The sequence below is a fragment of the Oculina patagonica genome, chromosome 9 (genome assembly GCF_052425735.1).
Source record: "Oculina patagonica isolate OP01 chromosome 9, crgOcupat, whole genome shotgun sequence".
Classification (NCBI taxonomy): domain Eukaryota; kingdom Metazoa; phylum Cnidaria; class Anthozoa; order Scleractinia; family Oculinidae; genus Oculina; species Oculina patagonica.
The window spans coordinates 6,023,512-6,040,694 of NC_135766.1; the positions used below are offsets into that span (position 1 = coordinate 6,023,512).

Genomic DNA, 17,183 nt, shown 5'->3' on the forward strand with positions numbered 1-17,183 from the left:
TCCTAAAATTTATCTGGCAATAATTTGGTAGGGTTGCATGATGTGTCAGAAACTTGACATCGCCATGGCAACGGCATTTTCACAGGCATGTTTTCCCAAATTTGTAATTTTCGTGTTTCTGTTAATAAAAATTAACTTTAATGAAATTATTTTTACATTTTTACGGTTTTAATGCACATTTTTATTGATTTTGAGTACTTTGCAGTAATTTTGGGTGGTTTTCTGACATTTTGGAAAAATTTTGAAATCCAAGATGGCGGATCCAAGATGGCGGCTGTTTTGACATCATGATGTAATTGTCACGTGATGTGACGTCACCATCCCACGTGACGTATACCAAATACATGCTATAAGTTTCATTGTGATTGCTTAAATATTCTGGAAGTTACATAAGGGGGGCTTCCGAAGCCCCCCCCCGGTCTGAGAAGGTCAAAAAAAGCCCGGTCTGAATAGGGTTAAATACTCAACTAATGAAGTTCATTGTGAGATGCTTATCCTTACGAAATAATCTTCTATCGAATAAAAGTAATGTAACACATACATAATTGCTTTTTTTCATTCCTAATACATGATTATTATTGTTATAAGTTTCGCTTTAGTTTAGTTGTACGCTTTTGCAATACTGTATTTACTTATAGTCATGCAAACAAAGCTTGTTGTTGTTGTTGTTGTTGTTGATGTTGATGTTGTTGTGTGTGCCAAAGGTCTGGTTAGGGACCGGTCATTATTTATCGCCTGGGGGGAGCGGAGGATTTTGGGGGGATCACTTGAATTATAGATGAACAGAAGGGGGGGTCAGTCGTAACTGAGAGCCCAAAAGGGGGGATAACTGAAGATTTTGGAAGGATTCAGATGCAGGACCACTCAAATCTGTTTGGATAATGCAAGTTTATGAGCATACAAAATAAACGCGCCTTTTCTACTGGGACATGATTGCATTTGCGGTCTCAATTTGTTCTAACACAACTTTATTTATAAAACGGAAACTGTCATACTGCGGAATGTGCACAATTCAATTTTTATCGAGAACGTTTTGTGTTAACACATCTATATTTATCCTTTAAAACGTGCTTAGCTTATATTCATCTTTGAACATGACAGGTGAATGCTAAATTGTCAACCATAACTCCTGATAACTAAAACATTGTGAAATAGCATGTTTGTTTAACATGAAGCATTTGTCGCCTCTCCTGGGGGTCAATCCGCGCTTTTGTAAACCTGTAGGGGCGGACTGAGGTTCCGTGTGCAGCGCAGTGATTCGTCTTTGTGTTTTTTTTTCTAAATAGGCGAACTCATCGCCTTCGAATGCAACTCTTTATTATGCCTAAAATGCACTCAAGAATAGTATTCTCTTTGTTTGACAGGTCCTCTATCTTATCAAGTTAAGCGCCAATCGCATTTGCTATTGTTCAAGCAACTAGTTCCTGATTCCCAGATTACTTGCGACGAAACACAGACTCGTAAATATGTTGGCAATGCTGTTAAAAATCTTCAATTCCGTGGAGTGTTGGTTTGGCAGAAGATATTTTTGCCATGGCTCCATAACTGGTAACTGCATATGGGTGCAAAGACATCGGCAGGGGGGGGGGGATCACGAAAGTTATCAATAGTAATGAGGGGGGATCGCTTCATGGAATAACGTTTTAAGAGGGGGTAACCTAAATTTCACCATGTTTATTCCAAAATCCTCTGCTCCCCCCAGGCGAAAAATAATGACCGGTCCCTTAGGGCCTGATCAGATTATTATTCCTAAAGGGTCCCACCTCGCTCGATTACTTATCACGCACTTTCATGAAAAGAGTGGAATATGTCCTATCCCTTCCGTGAGAAAGGTTCTGGCTGATTTTTGCTAACTCAGGTGTACGTGGTGTGCTTTTGACCTGCTTTGCGTGTAAACGGCGTCATGGTTCTGCGTGACTGCTCAGGATTGCGTGTCTGGCATAGACATTGAGTAGCAATCATGGCTTTAGGTGGCAATTAAATTGTTGACAAATACAAGGTTTTCACCCTCGTATTTAGGGGCCGGAATGTAGTCCCAGAATTTTTCGTTTCGTTTAGCTTTAGTTTCATAGTTTCTTGATAGTTTTTGCGTTTTTTAGTTTCCTTTGTTCATCAGTCTATTCAGTTATGTACAGGTTGTATTTATTTCAATATCGGTATATATCCTGTTGCGTGAAATTTATTCAGTTAGTTGGTTTATGAGTTTCGTGTTTACGGTCGAGTTTAAGTTTACGGTTGAAGTTCGAGGTCGTCACATTCGTCTTTGTAAGTTTCTCGTTTATTTCGCTTTGCCTTTGTTGTTTTCCTCCTGTCGTTCGCTGTAAGTAATTTTTTGCTCATTTCTGTGTTTGTAATGTTGTTCAATTTTCAGTTACCGTGTTCATCTTCGATGTGTTTATTGTGCAAGATGGATTACGCGTGATTAAGTTTGCGACAACAGTAAGTTGTTAAAACATTATTATCCATGAGTTCATAACCCACAGTTGATTCAGAGACATTGCAGCTCTTTTCAACTACATCTATAAATAGGCCTTGAGCAGTGCAGAATAGTAAAAGATTTTTAATGCGAAGTACTGTCTTGTTTTATTGGAAATGTTAAGCTTGTTAAACGTGTTCGCTATCTGTTAGCCTTTTATTAAAAACTAGCCATGGTACATTACAATTCCTGAGTTTTTATTGGTTTACACGCCATGGTATTTGAGCTCATGTACCGGGGAGCTAAAATATTAAAATATTAAATTCGCGCTTGTTGGATATGAGATAGTTACGAACTAACTTAAAGATGCATTGTATTTATGCAGATGAAAACTCGTGTGGGTGTCTATTTCGAGCATATTGCTTGAGCGCAACAGAACAATGAGGTTTAGGACACGAAGGAAACTGAGAAGATTGCTTTTGATAGTCTGCCTTGTCGGTGCCTTGCCGTTGCCGTTGTTCCACACGGTCTACATAAACTGGTTTGGAGCAGTAGATACAAATGGCATGGAAGGTAAATAACCTTCTGAGTATATATATATATTTATTATATAGCCGCGAGTGTTTTACTGGAAAATAGACCACTCGTAAAATTCATACGAAACTGCATCTGGGACTGTTGTGGTGTATTTTCCATATCCTCACTAGTGAGGATATCGATGACGTCATTTCCCATCTTCTTCGCGCCGCCGTGTATCGACCGTGTAATATCCTCTATTTATATATATATGTTATTTGCCGGCTGGGAGGTCCGTATAGGGAAAAACTATACTGGTCTTTATACCTGTCCCTGCACAGTATAAATTCGTTTAGCCCTGACCAAACGGAAACAAATGAACGCAAGTAGTGTTGGCTGCGAATTTTCGTGTCAAAACCACACTTGAGCAAAATGCCCTAAACGTCCACTCGGCCGTTTCTAGGATAGAAAGAAGGCTTGGAAAAGTCCTTTTTACCGTGCCGTTTTTCTGCAAAAGAACCCCAGGGGTTTACGATCCGGTGAGACCTAAAACTTTCTTGCGGGCAGATGCTTGTGAGTTCTTCTTTGCTCTATTTCAAAGAACTGCTTCACTTTTAGATTATACACCGTGCTTTACATGAGCCGAACTTCTAAATACAGTCCGACAAATTGAAATACGAAATAAATAGCTAAACGGGTTTAGTTGGTCAACGTCTTTGATAACTTCAAATTTGCGTAGAGTAATTTTCCATTTTTGTTCGAGAAAGCAACTTCTTCTGCCCGAAATGATCCGAAATTATTGAAGGTATGATCGGTCAAAATTAATTTTAATTATTATTCATTCAAAATATTTCTCTGTTTCTGATTGGCTTTCAATCCCCGGTTAATTCCAGCTAACCGGCTAGCGCCGACCAAATTTGAAAGAAGGTCCAATTATACGACGATTGACTAAAATGACGTCAATCATCCAATATCAAAAATTAACGGATCGCAACCTCGTTCCCAAGGATGATTAACCGATCGCAACCTCACTCCCAAGGATCGCTGACGTCACGCAACAACGGCTTTGCGTGCCGAGCAGGTTGAAAGCGCGAAAATGGCCGCTAGATTTGAGCATTACGAAGAGGTAAAATATTTAAGTTATTAGAAGACAAGGAAAGTCAAAACATGGAAAAAGCAACGAAGGGGAATCGATCGATTTTGAAAGCGTATCTTCAAGAGGAAAAAATCCCTGATCCAGCCACAGCGGAGGATTTGGAGCGGTTTTACGAAAATTCTATGTCGAAATAAGCAATAACGATGGAAACCTGTACTCGAAAACATCGTTTTGTGAGTTTGTGTCATCAGATTTAGCTTCAATAGACACTTCAAGCAAGTGCTAAATATCGACACTATAAAGGACAAGAAATTTAATGAAGGCAACCGAGTTTTTGAAGTTTAAATCAAATTTAAAAGCGAACGTTGTTTGTATTTGTGTACTTTGCCTACTGTCAAAACCCTATTAAATTCATTTTGTGCATTTGGAGCTCTGGAAATATTTTGAATGAATAATAAAACAGTTATTGAATTCGGCTTTCGTATGATATGAAGAATTATGCGGGTCTCGGAGGGTGTTATCCGCCGAAGCCGATAACACCCTCCTCGATCTGCATAATTCTTCATATCATACTCTGCCTCATCCAATAATTGCTAAATCTGCGAAAAATAACTCAGGCTGAAAAAATTGGGGCGGAACTGATTGTTTGTGTGACTAACACTTTGTTGAGGATTTGATTTGGCTATTGGCGGTTTTCACCCGACGTCATCAAAATTATAAAATTTCATTCTTTTCATGTATGCTTGGCATAAAGAACATAAACCCCTATGCAAATTTTGTTATCGATTCAGTGCTTTGTTTAGGAAATAAAGTATTTTGAAATGCTGATATCCTAGATAGACATGTTCCTTACTGTCACAAAAACGGTAAAGTGGTATTTTCAATTTTGCACGAACACCTTAAAACGAACTCCTGAAAGCTCTGCCGTGTTATGCGAGTGAACATCACGTGACTCAGGCTAATTCAAACTTTGCAACGATAAGTGAGCGCTTTGATTCAAAATTACGATCAGCCAATCAGGATCGAGTGATCTTGCCACTCGGCCAGTCAGAAGCGGGCAAGTTACAATCGATTAAAAGAAAGTTTAGAAAAGACCGCCCCCTGTCTCAGCCAATTTCCATTCTCGGTGTATATCCCTCTCCCTATGTTATAAACACAATAAAAGGAAATTTTTGAGCGGAAACATGACATTTTACCTTTAATTTTACACTTTTTAGGTTATCGTCCCATTTTTCCCGACGTTAAATTTGACACCGAGAATAACGATGAAAACAAATACGACATTATCATCATTGGTTCAGGTCCAACAGCTCTAGGCGCTGCTCATCGACTTTTTGAGCTAAACAAAAAGTTTCCTAACCTAAAGGTTGCTATTCTCGAACAACATGGCAAGCCAGGCGGGCTTGCTACGTCTGAAAGAGACGATCAAGGATTCCTCTGGGACATGGGAGGACATGTGGTATTTTCACATTACGAGTACTTTGATGACACTCTGGACAGAACCATAAAGAGTTGGAATCGAAGAGAAAGAGCGGCATATGCCTTCATGAAGGGGTCTGATGGCATTAGAAGATTTGTTCCTTATCCCGTTCAAAACAATATCGAGTTTATGGACAGAGTAGACCAGCAAAAGTGCTTATCAGGGCTTGAAGAAGTTGCAGCAAATAATGTGACAAAAGGAAGGCCTGTTAACTTCGACCAGTGGCTTGTTCGTAACTTTGGTGTTGGTCTTTGCGAAGTATTTATGAGAAAGTACAATAGAAAAATTTGGACCGTAGATCCTTCTGAAATGAACTCTGCCTGGGTCGGCGAGCGCGTTGCAGTTCCTAATATCACCAAGATCAAGCATAAGATTAAAATGTACGACAATGAAGCGTCAGCGAAAGATTCGGCCTGGGGACCTAATAATGTCTTTCGATATCCGAAGTATAATGGAACGGGTGGAATATGGCAAGCCCTAGCTGACCGGCTTCCTGCTAATTGGTTTAAATTCTATCATAAAGTCATACGGCTAAATATCGACACAAATTATGTAATGGTCGAGAGGAGCAAACCGGATAAATCAATGCAGACAGAAGCATATAACCCCATGCCTTTGGTGCAGAAGATTCGATTTAACACTGTAATCTCAACAGTACCGCTCGACGTATTTGTAAATATGATAACTGGCAGAGACGAGTCTTTAGAGGAGATGAAGGAATTGACATCCCAACTGGTTTATTCACGCACTCATGTGATAGGTATTGGCCTAACTGGTCAACCTCCTCCGATGCTTTTACACAAGTCCTGGATGTACTTTCCTGACGCCGACGCCCCATTCTACAGGATAACAGTATTCTCCAGTTACTCAGACGATCACGTCCCACAGCCAGGAAAACAATGGTCACTGATGTGCGAGGCAGCAGAACCTAAACAACACTCCAATTTAGAATACTGGAGAAAGGACAATCTGATGAATGCCACTATTCACGCATTGATAGTTTACGGATTTATTACATCAGATATGATTGTTTCCAAATACTATCGACAGCTAGATCACGGGTATCCAATTCCTTCCATCAACAGAGAAGCGATTCTGGACAAGGTCCAGCCTTGGTTGCAATCTAAAGGTATCTACTCACGCGGTCGGTTTGGAGGTTGGCGATATGAGGTTTCAAATCAAGATCACTCGTTCATGCAAGGTGTTGAAGTCGTCGACATGTTGCTAAGAGGAATTCCCGAGGAAACTTACTTTGACCCAAACTTTGTCAATTCCAGGCGAAACACTGGTCGGCTTTTTTCTTACGAATTTGTGATTGCTCATTATAATGAAAATCTTGACTGGATTACACCGATAGCCAGCCACGCTCATGTCTATCATAAGGGCAATGATCTTCACCCTCCGCCCTTGCAACTACATGCCTGGGAACGCTTACCTAACGTTGGCCGGGAAAGTCACACTTATCTGTACCACATCATACGCAATTATGACAAATTGCCAGAGACAACTATTTTCCTACAGGCCGATAACAGTCACTGGCAATGTAGATTCTTTACTCAGCCTCCTATGGATTACGTTTATGATATCAAAAGCATGACATCATTGAAAATTACTTGTAATAAACCCGTACGTTTTGCGCCGTGGGGAGGAATTCACTACTTGCCCAAATGGCGTGAGATGTTGAGAAGTGGTGAAATTCGTCGTGCTAATTTGACTTTGCGGGATTTTTTCAAGGAACTGTTTGGCGTTCCACCTCCAAGATTTGTTTATTTTTGCCCTAGTGGATGTTTCGCTGCAACGAGAGACATGATCAAGAAGCATCCGAAAAGCTTTTACATCAAGGCTCTGTCATTCTTAGATGACCATCGTAACCCTGAGGAAGGTCATTATTTTGAAAGGCTTTGGTCTGCAATATTTTCATTACCCTAAATGACTCGTGGTTTCTTTAAGTTCTTTTGTACTTGTACACGTTAAACTTAATTTACGAGCTTATTGACTTACTGGGAGGGTCGGACGGGAAAATATTTGGCTCCGGGTCATGGCGCACAGACCGAGCGCAGTGAGGTCGCTGCAAATTGACCCAAAGTCATCATTTTCACTCGGACCCGACCTAGGTTAGTCAATAACTATTTAATCATACTACATAAGTTACTTAATTTTGATTTTTTTTTGCGGGGCTAGACGGCTTGGCTCGCGTCAAAATGTGCAGCCGTACACAAGTTAGCTCGCGATATTATTTTTCTAATATTTTGCTTCAGCAGTAATAATATTACTTGAGAAAAAACATTGGTAGGCTACGTTAAGTAGTAAAGACGATACGCACAGCATCTCCAAATTTTGGCTTATACGCAAGCGTCAAAGTCAAGTTTAGTACATTTTTACATGGAATCTTCCCCAAAATCTTGCTGCGGTGCGAAAAACTGCTTTTCTAGCAAAGTTTAGCGAAATTTAGCGTCGTACCCCCACCCCCCCCCCCCCAAAAAAAAAAATACAATTTAACGGTTAAAGATTGCTTTTTTAGGAAATTCAACAGATTAAGGGTTAAAGGTCAGCTTTAAAAAAGTGTAAAGGAAAAATAAAGTTCCTTAAATAAACATTTACGCCAGCTTTACGTTCGCTTTACACCGCAGTAAAGTTATCTTTTCTTGCTGTGATGGTTATGGTTAGTATTTTTTAAGTATTTATAGTTTTTAAGTATCTTTAACTGGTGTCCCCAATTAGCCCACAAGGGCTAAATACATAGACATGGTAATAAAGTTTTGACGTACTTACTGACTGACTGACTGACCGACTGACTGACTTACTTACTGTATTAATACAATGGGCTCCTGATTAATAAGAACGTCACAGGGACGCAAAAAGGATTGACCGCGCACCCAAATAAGGAATCCTAGCTCATTAACAATGTTTTAGTTGATCAATGCTAAAATCCAGGAAAGAAGCAATAGTCGGCCTTGACTGAAGCACAGACTTGAGGATGGTCACAACTGGGCGTGATAAGCGCAAGCATGCGCATAAACGCATGAGAAGGACGAATGCACGCGTTCTTCTTAATTATGCTGTCCTCACTTGCAGTACGCATGAGCACAATAAAATGAAACGATGAATAACTATTTTGGCACAATAAACACATTTATCTCAAGAAAAGCCAACAATGTTGTTTTCTTGTGTTTATACTTATGGCAGCGATTCCTAGTGAGACACAGGGAATGCTTGCGTTTTGCTTATGCTTGTACCTAGTGAAAACCAGCCAACGTTTTTTTACCAAAATGGTTCACACTGGTTTACCCGCGCGCAATGTTTTACTGGCAAATCTCGTACTGTGCCTTGATAAAACTTAACATTAGGTCAATCTCTAACATAAACTAAAGGATCAAAGGAAACAGAACGTTAACAGGTAATTAAGGTCATTGCTTAGCATTGCATTGCGCATAGTAACTGTGCAGAATTTTAAGCGTAGTTAGCGCTCACCCTGAGGTGAAGCGAAGACCGAAGTCCTTGGTTGTTCATGTGAATAAGGCGTATTCAAGTTTCATTTCTATCGTCCAGCGGTTCCCGTCCTGGTTCAAATCGTTGACGATTATCGCGCTGTGTTTTCGCTGTCAGTCGAGATTCCTGACAGGGGAACAAGAGACAAAACAACGAGATATCAGCCAAGATGACTTGTTCAGTTAATGTTGAAGAATTGGAGAATGCAGAAAGAGAAATTCTTAAGTTCTTCCAGATTGACGCCTTCTCAGAAGAGTTGGAAGCCGTCAAAAGCGGGAAATGTGTTAAGAAATCGAGTGCACTTGCAAATCTAGATCCGATACTTATTGATGTTCTTCTCCGTGTTGGTGGACGCCTTAGAAGAGCGCCTCTAGCTGAAGATTCTAAGAATCAGCAGGGCCGTAACTCGCAAGAGGCAAGACGAGGCACTTGCCTCGTCTTGATTTTAACCCAAAATTTAAAACAAATTCTGAATAGTTGGGAAGAAAATAATTACCAGTTGAACAAGATTGATTTTTTTCAAGAAAGACCTTATGAAAAATGTTAAAAAGGAGTATCAGAGCTTCTAGTTTTCCAACTTTCCTGGAGGGCATGCCCCCAGAATCTCCTAACAAGATCTTGCCTCGTGAGAATGAGTGAAACTTTATAGAATAGGTAATCATAAATTATTGATCGAAACTGGCAGATATGATCAAATCCCAAGGGATAATAGACTCTGCCCTACGTGTGAATCAAACCAAATTGAAGACGAAGTTCATTTACTTTTCCATTGTACTAAATACTGTAGTTTTTGAGATGAATTTTACAAAAAAATAGAGAATTAAATACCAAACATAACACAATTACCTCCTATGCAAGCCACCAAAAAATTAATGAATTATGATAATTAATATTTGAATACCCAACTAATGAAGTTCATTGTGAGATGCTTATCCTTACGAAATAATCTTCTATCGAATGAAAGTAATGTAACACATACATAATTGCTTTTTTCATTCCTATTACATGATTATTATTGTTATAAGTTTCGCTTTAGTTAAGTTGTACGCTTTTGCAATACTGTATTTACTTATAGTCATGCAAACAAAGCTTGTTGTTGTTGTTGTGTGTGCCAAAGGTGTGGTTAGGGCCTGATCAGATTATTATTCCTAAAGGGTCCCACCTCGCTCGATTACTTTTCACGCACTTTCATGAAAAGAGTGGAATATGTCCTATCCCTTCCGTGAGAAAGGTTCTGGCTGATTCGTGCTAACTCAGGTGTACGTGGTGTGCTTTTGACCTGCTTTGCGTATAAACAGCGTCATGGTTCTGCGTGACTGCTCAGGATTGCGTGTCTGGCATAGACATTGAGTAGCAATCATGGCTTTAGGTGGCAATTAAATTGTTGATAAATACAAGGTTTTCACCCTCGTATTTAGGGGCCAGAATTTTTCGTTTCGTTCAGCTTAAGTTTCATAGTTTCGTGATAGTTTTCGCGTTTTTTAGTTTCCTTTGTTCATTAGTCTATTTCTGTAAAGGTTATATTTATTTGAATATCGGTATATATCCTGTTGCGTGAAATTTATTCAGTTAGTTGGTTTATGAGTTTCGTGTTTACGGTCGAGTTTAAGTTTACGGTTCAAGTTCGAGGTCGTCACATTCGTCTCTGTAAGTGTCTGGTTTATTTCGCTTTGTCGTTGTTCTGTTTTCCTCCTGTCGTTCGCTGTAAGTTATTTTATTCTCGTTTCTGTGTTTGTTGTTCAATTTTCAGTTACCGTGTTCATCTTCGATGTGTTTATTGTGCAAGATGGATTACGCGTGATTGAGTTTGCGACTACAGTAAGTTCTTAAAATAATATTATCCATGAGTTTATGACCCACAGTTGATTATTTTCAGAGACATTGCAGCTCTTTTCAACTACATCTATAAATAGGCCTTGAGCAGTGCAGAATAGTAAAAGATTTTCAATGCGAAGTACTGTCTTGTTTTATTGGAAATGTTAAGCTTGTTAAATGTGTTCGCTATCTGTTAGCCTTTTATTAAAAACTAGCCATGGTACATTGCAATTCCTGAGTTTTTATTGGTTTACACGCCATGGTATTTGAGCTCATGTACCGGGGAGCTAAAATGTTAAAATATTAAATTCGCGCTTGTTGGATATGTGATAGTTATGAACTAACTTAAAGATGCATTGTATTTATGCAGATGAAAACTCGTGTGGGTGTCTATTTAGAGCATATTGCTTGAGCGCAACGGAGCAATGAGGTTTAGCACACGAAGGAGAACATTGCTTTTGATAGTCTGCCTTGCCGGTGCCGTTTTGTTGTTCCACACGGTCTACATCAACTGGTTTGGAGCAGTAGATACAAATGGCATGGAAGGTAAATAACCTTCTGAGTATATATATATATATATATGTCTGAATTTATCAAAACCGGGTCAAAGAAAAGTGACGTCAGTATTCTTGAACAAGTACGTTACTGCGCGAATTGGCTTAAAACGCCATAAGAAAGGGGAAAAAAAAGAAATACAGCGCTGAAAGGTAGAGAAGAAAGAGGAGAAGAGAAAAAAAGACTGACATTCCCTTTAGTTTTTATATCATCGAGTTTGGAAAAAAACGCGTTTACAGCGATTTGCGCTTAAAACGGTGAAAATTTCCTTGACCTGGTTTTGATAAATTCAGACATATGATTCAATAGTATGACCGGAAAGGCCAAGAATGAGCTTCTCGAGTTACAATCAATCATTTTCTATGCATCTAGAGAGAAATCCAGGCTTTCCCTGCACCGGGGTAACATTCACTAGCCTCTCCGGTCATACTATTGAATCAATTGATTCAATAGTATGACCGGAAAGGCCAAGAATGAGCTTCTCGAGTTACAATCAATCATTTTCTATGCATCTAGAGAGAAATCCAGGCTTTCCCTGCACCGGGGTAACATTCACTAGCCTCTCCGGTCATACTATTGAATCAATTGATTCAATAGTATGACCGGAAAGGCCAAGAATGAGCTTCTCGAGTTACAATCAATCATTTTCTATGCATCTAGAGAGAAATCCAGGCTTTCCCTGCACCAGGGTAACATTCACTAGCCTCTCCGGTCATACTATTGAATCATATGTCTGAATTTATCAAAACCGGGTCAAAGAAAAGTGACGTCAGTATTCTTGAACAAGTACGTTACTGCGCGAATTGGCTTAAAACGCCACAAGAAAGGGGAAAAAAAGAAATACAGCGCTGAAAGGTAGAGAAGAAAGAGGAAAAGAGAAAAAAAGACTGACATTCCCTTTAGTTTTTATATCATCGAGTTTGGAGATAGTTTCTGGCGAGAAAAAAACGCGTTTACAGCGATTTGCGCTTAAAACGGTGAAAATTTCCTTGACCTGGTTTTGATAAATTCAGACATATATATATATATGTTATTTGCCGGCTGGGAGGTCCATATAGGAAAAAACTATACTGGTCTTGGCACAGTATAAATTCGTTAAGCCCTGGCCAAACGGAAACAAGTGAACGCAAGTAGTCGCAAGTTGAACTTGCCAACAGACTTGTGTTGGCTGCCCAAACGGACTCGTAAGTTTACTCGAAAATGAATGCAAGTTGTCAAAAAGCCATTTTAATGCTAGCTGCAATTCAGTACTTGAAGTAAACAGCAAGACTTAAATTGCGTTGGGTGGCTAAACGGTGAAAAACTTGCGTTGACTTACGGGAGTGCAGATATGATCTCCACCCAAATGAACGCAAGTCAACGCAAGTGTACGCAACTCCTGGCCAGTCAGACAAAATACGAAATAAATAGCTAAACGGGTTTAGTTGGTCAACGTCTTTGATAACTTCAAATTTGCGTAGAGTGATTTTCCATTTTTGTTCGAGAAAGCAACTGACTTCTTCTGCTCGAAATGATCCTAAATTATTAAAGGTATGATCGGTGAAAATTAATTTTAAATATGTATCTGTAGGAACAAACAGTTGTTGACTTCTCTCCTTTTTGTGGCTCTCCAATTCCTGTGGCGGCTATTTCACATCAATTAACAAGACGACCGTGCAAGTCTCATTCTCGTTCGCCCTAAAAGAGGACAACAAGAATTTTCGTTATTAGCGGTCATGTTTGTTTAGGTGGTAAACCATTATCTGCGCATGCTGCTCAAGCAAAATAACTCAGGCTGAAAAAAATCGGGGCGGAACTGATTGTTTGTGTGACTAAAGCCTGGTTTTCACTAGCGACGCAAGCACAAGGATAACAGGTCTTATTTCACCGCGAAAACGGCTTCAACTCGAGCAAAAGCACAAACGCATTGCATTTTGATTTTTGTGTCAGTGTTTGCGGCAAGCACAAGCACAAGGGTCAAAATCTGCACTTGTGCTTGCGTAGACTTTCGCAAAGTCTTTCGACGCGCGGTTTAGGTCGCCAATAGAGGGCGACTTGGTGCAAGTCTAGTGCTTGCGTCGCTAGTGAAAACCAGGCTTAAAACTTTGTTGAGGATTTGATTTGGCTATTGGCGGTTTTCACCCGACGTCATCAAAATTATAAAATCTTTTCATTCTTTTCATGTATTCTTGGCATAAAGAACTGAACATGAACCCCTTTGCAAATTTTGTTATCGATTCAGTGCTTTCTTTAGGAAATAAAGTATTTTGAAATTCTGATATCCTAGATAAACATGTTCCTTACTGTCACAAACGGATGTTTTTAAGATGGAATCCGCCAGGACTTCGAGTAGTTATTGGACAAAATTATGTATACCACTGAGAAATATTTACACCTTATTGCAAGCTTTTGTGTTACTGCTTCAAATATCTTATCAAACTAAATCTTTTCTAACAACACCTAACATCGAAAAACAGTTTCGAAATTCCACTGAATTCCACTGAATCGTTTAAAAGACGTGAGCTTTTGCCTATAGCTTGTGAACTTTGACTTTCATTTTATAAACATTATAAAAGCAATTATTGAGCGGATCTAAAATGTTAAGTGAAAAATACTTATTTTCGCGCCAACATGACATTTTACCTTTTAATTTTACACTTTTTAGGTTATCGTCCCATTTTTCCCGACGTTAAATTTGACACCGAGAATAACGATGAAAACAAATACGACATTATCATCATTGGTTCAGGTCCAACAGCTCTAGGCGCTGCTCATCGACTTTTTGAGCTAAACAAAAAGTTTCCTAACCTAAAGGTTGCTATTCTCGAACAACATGGCAAGCCAGGCGGGCTTGCTACGTCTGAAAGAGACGAGCAAGACTTCCTCTGGGACATGGGAGGACATGTGGTATTTTCACATTACGATTACTTTGATGACACTCTGGACAGGACCATAAAGAGTTGGAATCGAAGAGAAAGAGCGGCATATGCCTTCATGAAGGGGTCTGATGGCATTAGAAGATTTGTTCCTTATCCTGTTCAAAACAATATCGAGTTTATGGACAGAGTAGACCAGCAAAAGTGCTTATCAGGGCTTGAAGAAGTTGCAGCAAATAAAGTGACAAAAGGAAAGCCTGTTAACTTCGACCAGTGGCTTGTTCTTCATTTTGGTGTTGGTCTTTGCGAAGTATTTATGAGAAAGTACAATAGAAAAATTTGGACAGTAGATCCTTCTGAAATGAACTCTGCCTGGGTCGGCGAGCGCGTTGCAGTTCCTAATATCACCAAGATCAAGCATAAGATTAAAATGTACGACAATGAAGCGTCAGCGAAAGATTCGGCCTGGGGACCTAATAATGTCTTTCGATATCCGAAGTATAATGGAACGGGTGGAATATGGCAAGCCCTAGCTGACCGGCTTCCTGCTAATTGGTTTAAATTCTATAATAAAGTCATACGGCTGAATATCGACACAAATTCTGTAATGGTTGAGAGGAGCAAACCGGATAAATCAATGAAGACAGAAGCATATAACCCCATGCCTTTGGTGCAGAAGATTCGATTTAACACTGTAATCTCAACAGTACCGCTCGACTTATTTGTAAATATGATAACTGGCAGAGACGAGTCTTTAGAGGAGATGAAGGAATTGACATCCCAACTGGTTTATTCACGCACTCATGTGATAGGTATTGGCCTTACTGGTCAACCTCCTCCGATGCTTTTACACAAGTCCTGGATGTACTTTCCTGACGCCGACGCCCCTTTCTACAGGATAACAGTATTCTCCAGTTACTCAGACGATCACCTCCCACAACCAGGAAAACAATGGTCACTGATGTGCGAGGCAGCAGAACCTAAACAACACTCCAATTTAGAATACTGGAGAAAGGACAATCTGATGAATGCCACTATTCACGCATTGATAGTTTACGGATTTATTACATCAGATATGATTGTTTCCAAATACTATCGACAGCTAGATCACGGGTATCCAATTCCTTCCATCAACAGAGAAGCGATTCTGGACAAGGTCCAGCCTTGGTTGCAATCTAAAGGTATCTACTCACGCGGTCGGTTTGGAGGTTGGCGATATGAAGTTTCAAATCAAGATCACTCGTTCATGCAAGGTGTTGAAGTCGTCGACAAGATGCTAAGAGGAATTCCCGAGGAAACTTACTTTAACCCAAACTTTGTCAATTCCAGGCGAAACACTGGTCGGCTTTTTTCTTACGAATTTGTGATTGCTCATTATAATGAAAATCTTGACTGGATTACACCGATAGCCAGCCACGCTCATGTCTATCACAAGGGCAATGATCTTCAGCCTCCGCCCTTGCAACTGTATGCCTGGGAACGCTTACCTAACGTTGGCCGGGAAAGTCACACTTATCTGTACCACATCATACGCAATTATGACAAATTGCCAGAGACAACTATTTTCCTACAGGCCGATAACAGTCACTGGCAATGTAGATTCTTTACTCAGCCTCCTATGGATTACGTTTATGATATCAAAAGCATGACATCATTGAAAATTACTTGTAATAAACCCAACCGTTTTGCGCCGTGGGGAGGAATTCGCTACTTGCCCAAATGGCGTGAGATGTTGAGAAGTGGTGAAATTCGTCGTGCTAATTTGACTTTGCGGGATTTTTTCAAGGAACTGTTTGGCGTTCCACCTCCAAGATTCGTTTATTTTTGCCCTAGTGGATGTTTCGCTGCAACGAGAGACATGATCAAGAAGCATCCGAAAAGCTTTTACATCAAGGCTCTATCATTCTTAGATGACCATCGTAACCCTGAGGAAGGTCATTATTTTGAAAGGCTTTGGTCTGCAATATTTTCATCATTACCCTAAATGACTCGTGCTTTCATTAAGTTCTTTTGTACTTGTACACGTTAAACTTAATTTACGAGCTTATTGACTTACTGGGAGGGTCGGACGAAAAAATATTTGGCTCCGGGTCAGAGCGCACAGACCGAGCGCATTGAGGTCGCTGCAAATTGACCCAAAGTCGTCATTTTCACTCGGACCCGACCTAGGTTAGTCAATAACTTTTTAATTATACTATACTTAAGTTTGATTTTTTTTTTGCGGGGCTACACGGCTTGGCTCGCGTCAAAATTTGCGGCCGTACACAAGTTAGCTCGCGATATTATTTTTTTAATATTTTGCTTCAGCAGTAATAATATTACTTGCGAAAAAACATTGGTAGGCGATATGCACAGACGATATGCACAGCATGTCCAAATTTTGGCTTAAAAGCATGCGCCAAAGTCAAGTTTAGTACATTTTTTACATGGAATCTTCCTCAAAATCTTGCTGCAGTGCGAAAAAGTGCTTTTCTAGCAAAGTTTAGAGAGGTTTAGCGTCGTACCCCCCCCCCCCCCAGAAAAAAATTAACGGTTAAAGAACTTTTTTTTTAGGAAATTCGACAGATTAAGGGTTAAAGGTCAGCTTTAAAGAATGTAAAGGAAATATAAAGCTGCTTAAATAAACATTTACGCCAGCTTTACGTCCGCTTTACACCGCAGTAAAGTTATCTTTTCTTGCTGTGATGGTTATGGCTAGTTTTTTTTTAAGTATTTATAGTTTTTAGGTATTTTCAATTGGTGTCCCCAATTAGCCCACAAGGGCTAAATACATAGACATGGTAATAAAGTTTTGACTTACTTACTGACCGCGCACCCAAATAAGGAATCCTAGCTCATTAACGATGTTCTAGTTGATCAATGCTACCATCCAGGAAAGAAGCAGTACTCGGCTTTGACTGGAGCGCAGACTTGAGGATGGTCACAACTGGGCGTGATAAGCGCAAGCATGCACATAAACGC

The 17,183-nt window shown here is 39.8% G+C and overlaps 2 protein-coding genes across 2 annotated transcripts; both read left to right on the forward strand.

Moving 5' to 3' along the window:
• Positions 1-2,172: 2,172 nt before the first annotated feature.
• Positions 2,173-8,633, forward strand: LOC144665474 (uncharacterized). The gene is made up of 4 exons (XM_078526704.1): positions 2,173-2,265; positions 2,372-2,439; positions 2,802-2,989; positions 5,246-8,633. Exons 3-4 carry the CDS (start codon positions 2,857-2,859, stop codon positions 7,435-7,437), a joined length of 2,325 nt encoding a protein of 774 aa, XP_078382830.1. The 5' UTR covers positions 2,173-2,265; positions 2,372-2,439; positions 2,802-2,856; the 3' UTR covers positions 7,438-8,633.
• Positions 8,634-10,415: 1,782 nt separating this feature from the next.
• On the forward strand, positions 10,416-16,695 carry LOC144665475 (uncharacterized). Its single transcript, XM_078526705.1, has 4 exons — positions 10,416-10,644; positions 10,748-10,815; positions 11,183-11,358; positions 14,012-16,695. Exons 3-4 carry the CDS (start codon positions 11,238-11,240, stop codon positions 16,204-16,206), a joined length of 2,316 nt encoding a protein of 771 aa, XP_078382831.1. The 5' UTR covers positions 10,416-10,644; positions 10,748-10,815; positions 11,183-11,237; the 3' UTR covers positions 16,207-16,695.
• The last annotated feature ends 488 nt before the right edge of the window (positions 16,696-17,183 follow it).